This window comes from Tinamus guttatus, unplaced genomic scaffold (genome assembly GCF_059628265.1).
Source record: "Tinamus guttatus ecotype Peru unplaced genomic scaffold, ASM5962826v1 Tinamus_guttatus_pri_ptg000125l, whole genome shotgun sequence".
Lineage (NCBI taxonomy): Eukaryota > Metazoa > Chordata > Aves > Tinamiformes > Tinamidae > Tinamus > Tinamus guttatus.
This window is the reverse complement of record NW_028288659.1, coordinates 5136901-5151926: the sequence shown is the minus strand read 5'-3', so window position 1 is coordinate 5151926 and position 15026 is coordinate 5136901. Positions and strand designations below refer to the sequence as shown.

General features: G+C 39.3%; 1 protein-coding gene across 3 annotated transcripts in view; it reads right to left on the bottom strand.

Annotated features, from left to right (window-relative positions):
* Window positions 1-15026, bottom strand: part of BRAF (B-Raf proto-oncogene, serine/threonine kinase) — a 74939-nt gene that overhangs the window by 46120 nt on the left and 13793 nt on the right. For all 3 annotated transcript variants that reach the window (XM_088521620.1, XM_088521618.1, XM_088521619.1), the window contains exons 2-3: window positions 14269-14370; window positions 4451-4714 (exon numbers count right to left, since the gene is read on the bottom strand). In XM_088521620.1, the coding sequence (XP_088377746.1) occupies window positions 4451-4714; window positions 14269-14370 (366 nt within the window). The remainder of the gene's footprint in view (window positions 1-4450; window positions 4715-14268; window positions 14371-15026) is intronic.

Here is a 15026-nt window from a genome sequence, read left to right as displayed (position 1 = left end):
CACACAAAAGCTCTCCTGTAAGAAAGCTGCTAATTACAATACACCTCCTATCCATTTAGGTCCCTAACCTAAAAAAAATTTGGACTCATTTTTCCCTGACTTTTTCCATCTACAGCGTGGATAAGCCTAACTTGTCCTACAGAATACGTAACAGTACAGCTTTCCCAGTCCATCCTCACAAGTCCCAGACAGACTCTTACCACCTTACACCTCAATTACTTAAACAATTTCCACCTGGCCTAGAACAACAAAACAAGCAAGCAAACCCACAACAGTTTTACCTGGGCATATCTATGCAGAATACTAGTCTGAAGGACATTTAACTTACTAATTGAACCTTGCCCATGAGGGGAAGGGAAATACGTGCTTCCTTCATTCAGTTATTTGTCCCACCGCACTACTGCGGTGAGACATTTCTTTCCAGAGAACAGCAAACAATCTGTTGACTCTTCTAGGAGGTTGTTCAGAGCGGGAAACTTCTCTTCAACCCCTCCCAAGCCAACTACATGAGAAAACTTCATCTTCTGATGCTTTTATGTTCATCGATTCCCTTCCTTTAATTTACCTACTCACTTTTGCTTTCAAAAGAGTTGTCTGAACCCCGCTTGTCACAGGCTGTACCGAGATGCTGACTTCAACTGCTAACCAGTGAGCAGCAGCAAGCTCCATCACTTACTGGCTAGGCCATCAGTGAAGCTCCCGCATGCCCCTTCCTATGCTAAGAAGGCATTTCTGCTGAAAACTCTTCTTTATCACGACACCTGTAAAGAAACTTGGCATAAGCCATACCACCCATGCACTAAAATTACTTATGCTGATCATCACAGTATTATTTCCATTGTAGTCCTTCGGTTCCTCTCATCATACTTGTACCCTGAGCCAACTCTAAGAAGGATCCATTTGCCTGATCCAATGCACAAACAGCACTACCCATAAAACAAACAAAAAAAAAACAAAAGACTCATCCATGTGCCAGGGGAGCTGGTAAACAAAGGTCCTCCCTCTAATATTTCCTGCCTTTCTAGCAACTGAACAGCAGAAGACTGTTGTAGTAAGTGGAAAAACTTCAAAGATTGATAAACAGGTTGGTTCTCCACTACCAACCCAACCTGAGGCAGCTTGGACTGACTTGGAAGGCAGTTTAAGAACCACCACTGCATCCCAGGATAATAAGCAAAGACTCACTAGCACTCAACTGGGTTGCTTCCCAAACTCTAGAAGCGAGTCTGTAGTTCAGCAGTTACTCGGTCAGAAACAGAGACTGAAAAATATGATTGTGATATTAACAAAGACTTCTTTTATAGGAAAATATTAATTGAAAATATTTAAGTGAGCAAAGTTAAAGCATGTTACAAAATTGCAATTTTAAGAGTACCTCTCCTCTTCCAGATACTCACTTTGTTGTAGGCACATCTTATCCTTACTTTAACTGCCAAATAGCATGTATTATAGCAGGTACTGCATGTTTTCATACAGAATCTCCTTCCTACTTCAGATCACTGCACCTTCAACTATAGTACGCCCTGAAAACCTTAAATTACCATCCTGGCTACAAAATGAAATTGTTTAGTTGATGAGAACAAGTGAAACACAATGGTTCTGGTTTTGAAGCCTGAGGTCCTAATTAAAGTTCACTGTCATGAAAGGAGATTAAGAAGTGCACTACATTTCTCTACCAATCAGAGAATAAAGAAAGTGTACCACAGCAAGTAACCTCTATATGGCTGCACTCTATCATCTGACAACTTACAAATTAAAACCGCACCGTAAACCATAATTCTGTCTGAATTATATTTCCTTATGGAATTTGAGTGTTCAGAGTATAGATGCAATAAATATTAAAAATAACTACATTAAGACTTCTAAATTTCTCAACAGCAAGAACCCCATTTCAAGCATCAGAGAAGTGAATTTCAGTTCCCCAATCATACAAAGTTAAGCACCAATTCCCAACTCTAAAACAAAGATCATTTTCTAGGACTAGAGAAAAAAACTTCAAATTAATGATGGAACTAGAACCAAGCAGTAAAATTCCATTAAAAATAAATAAAATTAAATTAAAAATAAAAGAAAGATGGCTCTCTGACAAAAAGCTGAATCATTTATTTGTAGGAGCTGCTGAACAAGATCTAACTATATTTCAAATAGTCTTGCTTAGAATAACGATTTCAACCAGAAATGAGTCTCTCCTAGGATAACTGAGGCTGATCTCTGCCAGCACATGAAGTAGGAACAACCTCCTGCACTGCAGACACTCAGCAGGAGCCGTCCAGCCTTTAGTTTATTAGTCTATTCCACCTCCCAAGAGAGAGGGTTGATGGAGACTGCTCCCAACAGAGAATGATGGGTAGGATTTTTCAGGTCTAGCCTCCTTCTGTTGGCCCTACCTTTAAGCATTTCCCAAAATCTGAGCTTTCTGCCCACAGCCCCTTACATGGATGTCATGTCTGTATGTACCTGCAAGCATCTCTCCATTCCAATCTCACCAGACTACAGACTAAAAGGATTTATACCTTCCCTCTGCCACCAGCCTGTCTCCTACCACTCTCTCGGCACCACCTTCCATACTCCACCACAGCTCAAGACCACAGATCTTCTGAAGCCCTATAATCATCCGTCCCACATTGAGCAAGCTGGAAACAAGCTTTAGTGCTATACGAGGAAGGCAAATTGTGTTTAGACTCCAGTAGAACGCAGGAGATGGTGCCAGAGCCTCTCCCTACCTGTAAGGCCTAACTTAAACCATATTTGTGTCCCATAGTCAGCAAGAGTATCCAGCCTCAGATCTGGAAACCTCCCGTTGCCCTCCCATGAGTCATCCAGCGTTACAGCTAAATTCTGGTCCTTGAACAAGTGACAGGATGTCATCGAGCTGGAAAGGTGCTGCTTAGCAAGACACGGCAAAAGAGAATGGTATTCTTGAACTTAATCACTTAATCGCTCTGGTTAAATCTGCAAGCTGCTAATGAGCATGACCAATACCACAGAATCACAACCTTCACCCAAAGAACTGAGCTTAGGGATAAGAGCCAGAAATATTGATCAGGGAAAGCAGACTCTCAGATATGTTTTAAAGTCTACTAAGATAATCTGATACAGGTCCTCAAGAACTTAGAGATACATTGGTTTAAAAGAACCCATTTTAATTTGATTAGAATGTACTAGCAACACACAGCAAACTGTAGCTCAGATCAGACAGTGTTTTTGTACTGGTCCAAAACTGCCTTTTGCATCACCTGACCCACACTGAAATTCAGTTGCCTCTTATTCCTAATCTGCAATGAAATTTACATATTCAGAAAATGATCAAACTTACTTTTGCAAGTAGAACACCTAAAAGAATTTTCAAGTTTCACGTAATTTATCTCATGGTTACAAACTATTCTTCATACTAAAACAATTCCTTTAAACGCAAAAGAGCTCAGACTTGATAAAAGCCTTTCTACACCTCTGGGGAGAGAAAAAAAAAAGATGAAGTAGTAGAAAGAAGAAAAGGTGAATAAGAGGGAGAGGAGGAATATTACCTATGAGGAGAAAGGAGTTAGAGTAGAAACACACTACATGGTTTAAGGGGAAGTGATAACACATAGGAGAAGCTGGAAAGGAAGTGAAGAGAACAAGGCAGGAAGCGATAGACCATGACCCAGGGCAGGAAAGAAGCAACAAATCTAGCAATGACAGGAAGAAACAAATGGTACGACCTTGTCTACAGCAGTACAAAGGTACCCCAGCCTAGCTGAATGCAAACCATTTTTTTAGTGATCTGCAGACAATGCTTCTTGCTCCCACTAAGAACAACTCTATCCCTCCTCTGGCCAGTTTCCTCTGCCTAGGGCCTGACACCATCAGGGACCCAAGCAGAAGCTCTTGCCACAGTGAATGGGGAGGAAAGAGCCCAAGCGGCTTTTGCAAAGCGCCTCTCCTCAGCTGCAGGAAGCTGGTACTTGCAGCAGAGCATCCACTGTTGCTAGCAATTTTGAGAATATGCAAAACAATTATCTCTCCAAGCTTGTCTGGCTAAGCTGCTGAATAACCTTGCTTAAAACAAACAAAAACAACAACAACAAAAACCAAATAAACAAAAATGGAGCTTTGTTTTTCCTACTCCATCCTGCACATTATTAAATGGTAGATTACAATTTAAGAGGCGATTTTAGAAAACCATCTATCCAGTTGTTTCTATTTCTACAAAACTATGAAAAATGTTTGAAGGTTTTTTTATTATACCAAAAATATGAACAATATCACTGTTGCTCATACTACAGGATGTTTGCCACAGAAAACATACAGCAACTCGAAACAACCGAGTTTGGCAGAGCCCAAAAAGCAATTTGGTTTCTACACATGTATGGACAGGTATGATTTCAGCTCCTAAATTAACTTTTGCATAGAGACAGATATATATACAGGAACACTGAGGTAATACACATGCAAAAGACAATTGACTCACCACAGTCCTTTGCTTGTTGGGGAGGAAGACTCTAACGATAGGCTTCTGCGGAGACTTTGGGTTATTCCGTGACATATCAGCGGGGTTTTGATAAACTGAAAGGGATGAAGGTGCTACGGAGAGGCTAGAGGAGGAAGATGATGCAACCGTGTCTGTCGAAGCTGAACTGGAGACAGAGAAATCAGTTCCGTTCCCCATGGACTCCAGTAACTGCTGTTCCCTCTGTTGTAGGGCATCTAGTTTGCTGGTATACTCTTCATAGGCCTAGGAAGAGAGAAAAGCTATTTTAATAATGTAAAAGCTTTGGGTTTTTTTTTTGATCTAAATTCAGAATGAACACACACAAAAAAATCAGAAGCTAATTCAAGTCTTCCATGAACATAAACAAAACCAGATTTGGTCAATTTTTTTCAAGAGAAGAGAAAAAGTAGTGACTTGGAATTGTGTTAAACGTTCTCAGTTGACAACTATTTTTTCACTTAATAGGGATTAAAAAAAAATAAATCACAAATCAGTTTGAAAACATTTGCACTAAAGTCTAATTCAATACTTTTTAGAAAACAACAGCAATCCTTACCATATGCTTTTTTACCTATACTGCTGAATTATTATGCTACAGCTAAATTTATCATTCTCTTGGAATCACAGCTAAATACACCCAATACAACAATTAAGAGGAAGCAGAAACTCGTACTCGATCAGCTACTCACCTGTAGCTGATACTCCAACTCACCGTTCACAATCCCTCACTTCTATCACTCTACCAGCACTCCAGATGCTACATAAAAACTTTACTTCAGTTAAAACAAAACCAGACGTTTGTTGTGTTAAAGCCATACAAAAATGATTAAAAAGATCATGTGAAAAAATTTAATATTCGAGATAAACTTGATTTTCTACCAACTAAAGGTTATGCAAATCCCAGTTCCAGACCTCCTTCATAAATAAACTCTGGTAACTTGACATTCCCTTATTAAGTTTTTAATACGCATAGTCGAGAAAAAGTTCAACAGTAGTGCCAAGCTCTGGAATACAAACGGGCAATCAGTATGTCATTTTGGCTTAAAGTTTCCTTCCAACAATACACGTCTATCTGCATCATCGAGAACACTTAATTCTGTTACCTGCATGCAGATAGGTTAACAGTGTGTATATGGGTAGGGAGTATCTTCAAAGTATCTTCTTAGTTAAGGAGCCTGTTTTTCAGGCTACATCAGCATTTTTGGCTCCCTCAAAAGATTCTGAGATCTGACATGCTGCATGCCTTTTGAATAAAAAAAAGAAAATAAAAATAGCAAGGAAAGGGACGTTTATTTACTTGCCAAGTAACTGAGGATTGTCCCTTTCATTTTTCCAAAGGTTAGCAATTCTCCCAGGATGGACATATGCTCTAAATTTGTGTCAAGAGCATAATTTGAGCGCCGATGTCAGTCCTCACAGCAGGGAACGAGGCAGAAATAACGTTGCAGAGGGTAGGTGGTAGTGATAAATATCATTGAATTTCAGACCGAAAATTTGGGTGTTCTTTTTTAATAAAATGACATAACTTGCAGAAAACTAAGAATTTATTAGCATTTTTTTAAAGAACTGAAAAAGCCTCATGCTTCGTGAATTGGCCCTCAAACTTGCTGCACTAAAACCAAAATATTTTCACTCTAGTATAATTCTTCTGTCAGAAGTAAAGTGAATAATTTATATATCAGTTATAAATAATGGCATAATTTGGCTGTACAGTAACAAAAGTGCCTCCTACTTCCAGGAACAACTTTCATGTAAATTCCAGTAAGAGATCCCTGTGTCAAGAACTACTTTCAGTAAACAAGTGTTAAGAATTATAAGCTGTGATCATTTCGCCAATGCTTTTCTAAATACTTACTTCCTATTCTCATGAACATTGCAAAATATTATTTGAGTATGAGCAACATTACATTGCTTCAGGATACTTGTGGGCTTAGTTCCTTCATGAAATTACACACATCTTTCAAAATACTCAGTCCTACAATGTTTACGCTGGCAGCTTAACCTGTCACTAACACAAACTCAAAGCCAAATGACTTCTCTTAAGAGCACAAACAGTAAGCATAGAAATCTGGGAGCTGTTGCTAACCGGGGATATTTTCCCACTAAATTCAGCATATAACCCTCAATTTTTAATGAGGATCAGAGCTCTTAAATGTTATGCAGTTATTCAATTAGATGATAGAGGATGCAGTAATAAAACATTATGAAACTAGAAACGTGACTAGACTTTAAATATGTTTTTTCTTTAAAAACATCAAATGATTCTTTTTATATAGAAGGAGCAATAGTTTATGCAGCAGAAATTGAATAGTTGTGATAAAGTCGTATTTCAGAAAGATCAAGTACTTCAGTGAGACATCAGTTTCAGTTGATAACTAACATACATAGCCCTTCATCCTTAACACTGTAACTGCCAAAACATAGAACTATGTCATGGAATTTAAATTTTAAATTATTACAACAGCAAAACTGTACTGTAGTAAAGTATTTTTAGCTAAAGGAGAGATTCTGCCACAGGGCTGGCCTGTCCACAAACAAGGGAGACCTGCAACAATATGACCATATTAGCAGCTAGATATCAGTGGCCTTGAAAACCTTCAGGTCAGACAAGGTCCCGACTAAAAACTTCTTTTATTAGTTTTTAAAAACAAAATAACATTAAATAATTTTCTATCCACAACATGACAAAGATTAAACTGAATATTCTCTCAATGCAATGCATGAAATTAATGGTGTTTCCGCGTAGATGCAGTACTAGTCCAATTTCCTACTTAATAGAGGGCTCACTTCTAAGCTTGATGAGGTTGATCACGGCCTCGTGGAAGAAAGTTTAGCAAATCTGAACGGATGGAGATGCTGCTGGCTCTGGGCAGCCAGTTGCAGGGCTAAACCACTTCCAAGAGAGCCCAATGCAGCGCAGGAAGCCGTTTGCTGCCTCCCTGCGCGGGGACATCCCTGCCTCCCACCCTGCTTGTCGCCCACCAGTCCCTGTGGGCGCTTCCCTCTGGAGCTGCCGGCATTCCCACGTGCGCTCCCAGCCAGGGGCATTCCCGGCCCCGCGGCAGCACTCTGCGTGAGTGAAGCTTCATGAGGTTTCCATTGGGCCCCTCCTCCAGCTTGCTCATTCGTTCCTAAAAATAGGCTGCCTTTAATAACATCAGCCTCACCAAGGCTGTTTGCTCACTTTGTCACAACAGGGCTCTCATTTGCAAGCAGTTGGCATGTTAACACAACATGTACATATGCCCTAATATAGCTGCTACCCACTCACAAGCAGAAGAGTTGAAAAAGTTACTTCTTCAATGTTGCAACCTATTGATAAAATAAAAATTGATCTCAAATCAGCAACAATTGCACTAGGTGACACCAAAGTGCCAACAGAGCTTTGCTGAGATGATGCTATTTTCAAGAATAGCTGCATTTCTGTATTATAATTCATATTAAATTTGAGATTTGTTTTCTTGTGCCATAATTAAGCTATACATTATATTAATAACATTTAGAAAACTAGAAGCAAGTGAAGCAGCTTAAAAAAGAAACAAAAAACTTCTGAAACAAAATCAAATAGCAAAAATAGCACCTCTCACTCTTTCTCCCTGCCCCCAGTAACCTCTGGTGAGAAACCCTGCCTGAACTCAAGCAGATCAAATAGATTTGCCCAGATCTCCCCTTTCCCTTCATTCATTCATTTTTTTTGGATACTGCTCATACATTGCAAAGCTCTTAAAAACCTAAAGTAAAGTTCCCTGGTCTTTGAAGTTGAGACTATATTTCCATTTAACAGACGTCTGACCCTTTGGTCTGTTGATCAAATGCAAATCCCACTAAGTTAAACGGGTTAAGCTGAAGATAGTCAGTACAGTAAATCAGGATTTATTCCTTTAGCAAGGCTCCTAAATCTTTAGCTAGTCCAACTTCAGACATTCCAGTTTTGGTCCAATGCACTTACTCAGCACCTCTTAGGAGCCTGGTTAAAAATAACAATACTAATCTGCATCTTTAGCTTATCACAACAGCTAGCAAGTCTCCCATTGCCTGTATTTAGATTTAGTATTTCCTGGGAGTCCGTAGGAACAGCCTGAGACAACCTGAGACTCCACCCTGAAGATCCACTTCAGACTTCACTTGCTGTACACACACACTAGAGCAGCTAAGAGGTGATCTTCTTTAATTAACCTGTCATACTGCACAGTGTCTTCAGCCAAACAGCAATAGGCAATTAAATACTCTCCTCAAGTCTCCCAAATACGGCAACAGCAAGGCCTCTCAATAAGACATGTTTAAGAGTCCCGGAAAACAGAAAGCTTGAAAATTATAGTAGTTAGACATAAACCCATTTCTATCCTGACTGATTTTATTTTAGATTGATTCCAACAGGAAGACCAGGAAAGATAATAATTCCTTCAAGACTCCTAAAAAGCAAACTCAGTTGTGAATCTCATTTTAATATACCACTGTCATTCTACCTTGTATACAGGCATACATTTGTATACTATTTTATTTTGCTAAGTCTCTGAACAAACTCTTTTTTCCTGTTAACTGCAGCAACTAAGCTACTGGTGGCACAAGAAACCAGGCAAAGACCTACTTATATTCTGATGGAGTAACACTGCTACCCAAGTTCTCGTAGGAGGAGGGTTCAGCGACAATCCTGTATACACCTACTACACAGGAGTGACACAACACATTTTGGAAAATTAAAGAGATAAGGCTTCTTACTTGAACCTTCCAGTAAGAGGCTAGAAGGGTTAACAAATCTGATGATGTTATGTAAGCATGACCTCTCCTTTATAAGTTTGAGCTGACTGCTTTTGACCCGTCTGGATCCGTAAAATCCTTTTTCAGCTTGGAACAGCATTTGTTCCCAAAGCTAAAATCAGATATACAAACGTATTGTCCTTTCCTTAATTCAAGTTAATTTTTTCATCAATACCTAGCTGGTAGAGACATAAAGGTTTAATTCTGATGGCCTCTACAGAACAATATTCAACTGCACTTTTACAACTGTTTTCACTTCTTAAATTCCACGTTTTCCCAGTCTCATAATCCTATACTTTCTTGCAATAAAGTTTTCCAATATTTAGAATGCTTAGACAAATCTTTAAGAAAAGGGGTTTTCCACAATGAATCACAAACTGTGTATTTCTGGAAACAGCACTTCAGGGACAGCTGTAACGCATGAAGGAATTAATGTGGGAAGACAAAAGAGTCATCCATGTTTTCAGTTGCAGTGATACACAATGCTGCCAAAAATAAACAAATAAACAAAAACAAGAGAAAAAAAGAAAGAAAAAGCAAGAAAAAAGAAAAAAGTATTGCAGCCTCTCTTCTAAAAGAAGAGGGAATACAAACAAACAAGAACTATTAATGATGTTTCTGCATCTGTTGAGTCAACGAGTCATTTCAAGTATCTGACACTGATTTCCAGGGACATGTTAGATCTAAGGTGCAGGCTCTTGCACAGAGCATGGAAGTTTAACTGCAACACAGAAACCATATTTATAGCAGACATACTACGTTAGCTATATTTTCTAGTCTGAATAAACAGAGAAGTTTCTATTGCAATTAGATTAGAGAATCTTGATAGATCTCCAAGGCCATTACTAATTACAACCATTAAGAAACACAGTTAATAGCATTTATTTTCTTTCTTCTACTTATTTAATTTCTAGCCCTACTATTTCCTACACACACTCACAAGTTTCTCTGCAGCTTAGTTTTCCTTCATCAGCTCTTGCGTTCCTGTCCCGAGAGAAGCAAGTTACACCCAATCGCAAAGGTTCACACTATTTTTCCCTCTCTGGACAGCAGCAAAGCTGCCAGTGCAGGCTTTGAAGTCCCCACTGCAGGTGCCACCTACAGCCACCTCTAACACTGTCACTGTGAAGTGACAGACGAGGGCAGGGAGACACCCTTGCACCTGGGCGCCCCATCCCCATACAGTAATGCCACATACAGTACATACACCATAGTGAAACTCAGCTACCTGTGCTATTTCAAGAAACCCATTCCTCTTTCACAGTCAGTTGCTGTATCCTGAAGTGCTGGCTGCAACCCCAGCTGTCCGTATTAAAGTTCTTTTGATGTAAAGCCTCTTCGGCCTGCTCTTAGAGTTAAAAAGAAAAATCTTTCACTTTTGTTTTCACCATCTCAGATGAGCACAGAAACAAAAGTTGACTAGCTTCTGTTTTCTAGGTGCAAACTCATCTTTTATTTTTAAAATCATATATCGTATATTCACTACAAAACAAATTCCCCAAGTGCTCTGAATGCTCCATTTCCATAATTAATTTTCTTGCTCGATCCTTCAGCTTTCCTATGGGTATTGAGTGGGTTTTTTGGATGTATTTTTGTTTTTACCCCTTTTTCTTTTACATGAAATGCTGTTTTACTAGCAGCTTCAACCACAACTTTACTACACCTGCCTATGGAGGCATTTCCATCATAGGCCAGGAATCAGAATACTGGATGCTATATACATTCTGCGAACCTAAGCGTAAGACACACAAGAAACAAGAGATACAAAGCCAGACAGAGAGTACAAGAGAACTGAACAAATCCTATTATAGGTAAAAGTCTACATGCTAAGAAGATGGACAGCTGCCAAACTTTTTGCAGGCATCAGAAAGCCATGGTTTTGCAGAAAGTACTACAAAAGTAAAGCAGATGTTTACAACAGTGAAAGGCAAAAGCAAGAGTGTTCATTTGCAGGTATTTAGCAATTAGCCATGTGTAATTCCATCTTTTGCTAACAGCAGCAGACAACAGCTCCATGCACAATCTAGAAAAGTCTTTGTAGGTATCTCACTTTTTAGGAAAGATAGAAAAAGACACCAGTGCAGTGAAAAGAAACCCAGGGAATGGTGACGTGGCCAAAATCATTAGTTTTGAACTAGCAAAACTGACCCTGCAGCAGAGGCTCATAAAAACAGTTCAGCACTGCTCTTGTCCTCCCGCCACCACCAGAAATGAGACTTGAACAGAACCACAAAAATAAAGAGGAGGTTGGACAGAGTTTGAAGTTACCTTGCCTTCCGGTTCAGGCACACAGCCAGGATGCTACACAGACCATGAAGTGTCAAGACCTAGATAGATGTAACCTACATGAGAGGCCCTGGGGACAGCACAGAAGTCCTCGATGATGCTCAGGCACAGAGCTCAAGCAGGGCGTACAACGCGTCACCCTTGGCTCTCTCCAAGGGCAGCTGGCTGCTTCCATCAGGGGTACAAGCAAAGGATATCTGCTGAACTGCTCGAGTCACCCAGATGCACTCTGCATAACTTCACGTTCTTCCGATTCATATCAAAACAACTATCTTAGTTTCACATGTTTTTTTTTCTAGAAGCAAACATGCTCCTCTCCCATACCTTCCACCATTACTTTTTTACATACTGCTTTAACCTTCCAACTCTGTAGCCAGGGTTGCTCTGGCTCTTCTTCTGTCAAGCAAGAAGAAGAAAGATGACCCACTAGCTCTAGCGCTGACAGGTGAGATTCATCTACATTGCTACAGGCTAAGCTCCAAAAAGAGAAAGCTACTGATGCTCTTGGTCAAGCCAAAAAGCAACCAGCGAGGTGGGGAGGGCACAGAGTGGACATGGGGTTAAAAATAAAAATAATAAAATTAAAAAAAGAGAGATAAAAAATAGGAGTGAAGGGAAGACGGTAATCTTGCTTCTTACTGTACCAGTTCTTTTGCAATAGGATTTCTCTTTTTCTTTCCCTATAGCCCTCTCCAGGAAATTACACACTTAAATGACTGTTTTACAACATCGAATCCTATTCACTCCGATCAGTCCATCTCAGTGTGGTCAAATTCAGGCTAATGACCACCCAAAGGGGAAGAACCTTTTCCCTCACCCCTTTTTCTAGGCTCTTAGCTCCCAGCTGCAAACTCTTCCCCTTCCCTGGTCTTAGCCCAAGCTCTGTGGCTCACTGACATTCATCATGACCAAGTTCAATATACTAGCCAGCGGGTAAACCAGCAAAAGAGCATTTTTCTTACAGATTAATGGATCCAAGTGGCTTAGCCACCACCGGTGCTACATGCGCCATAGCAAAGGAAGTAAAGAAACCATGGAGCAAAGAGGTAAGAAAAAATCAAAACTTTTCCTTTCAGTGAAGGAGAGCTCTTTCTTATAGGCCTTACTGTCTCATGGAATGATTAAATAAAGAGAAAAAAGCAGAAAAAGAGAATCCCAGTCACTCCTCCTTCCTGCCACCTAACCTGCACCAGTTGCCATGAGCGCTGCTCCAGGATCCAGTGAAGTCCCTGCTGTGGGTGGCAGGGGACCGCCCTGCTGGCTCCTGCAGGGGAAGCCACCGAGCTGCAGCCTCAGCTACACACTGAACCGCCAAACTCGTGGCTCTGAGTTCAGCATTCTTGTAGTCACTGACCACTTCAAACCTCAGCTCTTTATACTATTGTAATCATTTCCTAGTGCACATTTTCCATTGTAAACAAGCTAGAGTAACCTAAAGGCATCCCACATAGGGATCTGTTTTAATTTAGACACAAACAAGTGACAAATGGCAGTAATGAACTAACCATTTCTGAAACCATTTTACAGCTGAAATCCAAGCTTAGAAAAAAATAAACTCATTATTATTGTAATATGATACACAATCTAATAAAACCAACATACTTTTGGTGATATTAAGTAGAGAGGTATGAAGCATATCAGCTCACAGGTAAACAAAGGCGTGTCTGCATGCCACTGAGTGGTTTAAGCAGTGATTAGCACTCACTCAATACTTCCCTTCCACACTACCAGAAGTAAAGCAACTATGAAGGGCCTCTTTTCCTTAACAGTTAAGGATATCATGTCCACATTTGCACAATCAAGCTAGTGCCCTGATCTGACATATTAAGATAAAAGCTAGAAGTACCTCAAATAATAAAATCTATTTTTAACTGCCTAGTGCCTTTAGGCAGCAATTACTACTAAAAAGACTGCAAAGGAATCCGATTGACCTGCAGTTATTTCAATACTTGAAGGAACCAAGAAAAGGTCAGGGTTTGGATCAAGTTGATATCAATTTAATTCCTAATAGTTGTAACTTACGGTCCTTTAATATGCTCATAATGGCCCTGTGTCAATGCAATTTCACGAACCCAGAATGATGGAAGAATTAAGAGGATTTGATTTATAATTAGTTTACAACTAATTTAGCTTTAAATATCACTCCCCTTTTTTATTACTTTGTATTTTTACAAGTTTTTATCAGAAAGGTCCCTTGCAAGGGAGTTGGACTAGATGATCCCCAGAGGTCCCTTCCAAGCTTAAGGATTCTATGATTCTTCCTAAAACAATTGCTAGATTCTATGTGAATATTTTTCAATGGTAGGGGGAAGTAGTGAACTGCTATAAGAGAAAATTTAGCCTTAGAGATGTTTTCATATTCACATATATAAAAAAATTACATTCATGTATAGAAATACAGCATGCATTTTTCTATTTCGCAAGTTCTTTTATACACAACCTCTGTATTATACACCACCTTTTGCCCCTGCAACATAATTCGCTGCTCTCTTCCATCCTTTAAGTGCTTCACATTTCCACCGCACACACCGAAGTACTAGAATGTGCCACTGACCCTCTCCAGCTGATGTGTACCTTGGAGTCCTGCACAGTCGCTTTTGGTCTCCAGGGAAAAATGTTATGCTTCTAACACAAGGAACATATACTCTGACTATATGCATTGTCAGTTTTAACATCATGTTGTTTTATGTAATGCTGACATAAGCATTACATAAAACAGCAATCCAATCACATTCATTTGAAAGCACACTTACCTCTAAGTATATTGATGGTGGGTTATGCTCTCCTCCAAACTTGTCTAGCAGGGCTTCTATATGTTCTTGCGTTAATTTAATCATCTGCTTGATATTCCACACCTAAATCAAAAAAAATATATATTTTTGTAATCACAAGAAGCCCATCCTAAAACAAAATGAATTTCATTTTGTAGATCTTTAATATCTGAATTGCATAATAAAAATATTTTAATATCAGTAAAAGCGTGCAAAGCTTCCACTGTCAGTAACACACAGGTTTCTTCACAGCTAAACAGAAAAGTTCAATTTAGCTTTGAAATTCAGTAGCCACTGAATAAACACGTTTTTAATAAACATTAAAAACATGCTTTTAAAAAATGTATCAAGTCTTCTTCTGGAAAGACTTTGCAATCTGCTTTTTATAATTACTTCAAAGTTTAATGAAGGAGTTCTATCCAGCCATGAATAATCTGTGGCAAACTAGTCAACAACATCCACATCATCCAGATCTCTTCTATTGATATGGTAATAGGATGCAACAATCTTCAGCATTTTCTACACCTTGGGTTCTATATTCCTTTCCCTTACGAGTTTCCTTACAGACCTTGCACATGATCTGAAAGTGGCATTAACTTTGACTGCACGGAGAAGACTTACAGCATTGTATTAGGAAACAAGTGAGCTATTCTTCACAATATCTTGAAAGAGTCAATTTGAGTAATTTGACACTATTGTAGGTGAACAGTATTATGAGTTCTAATTTGCAACTAAAAAGA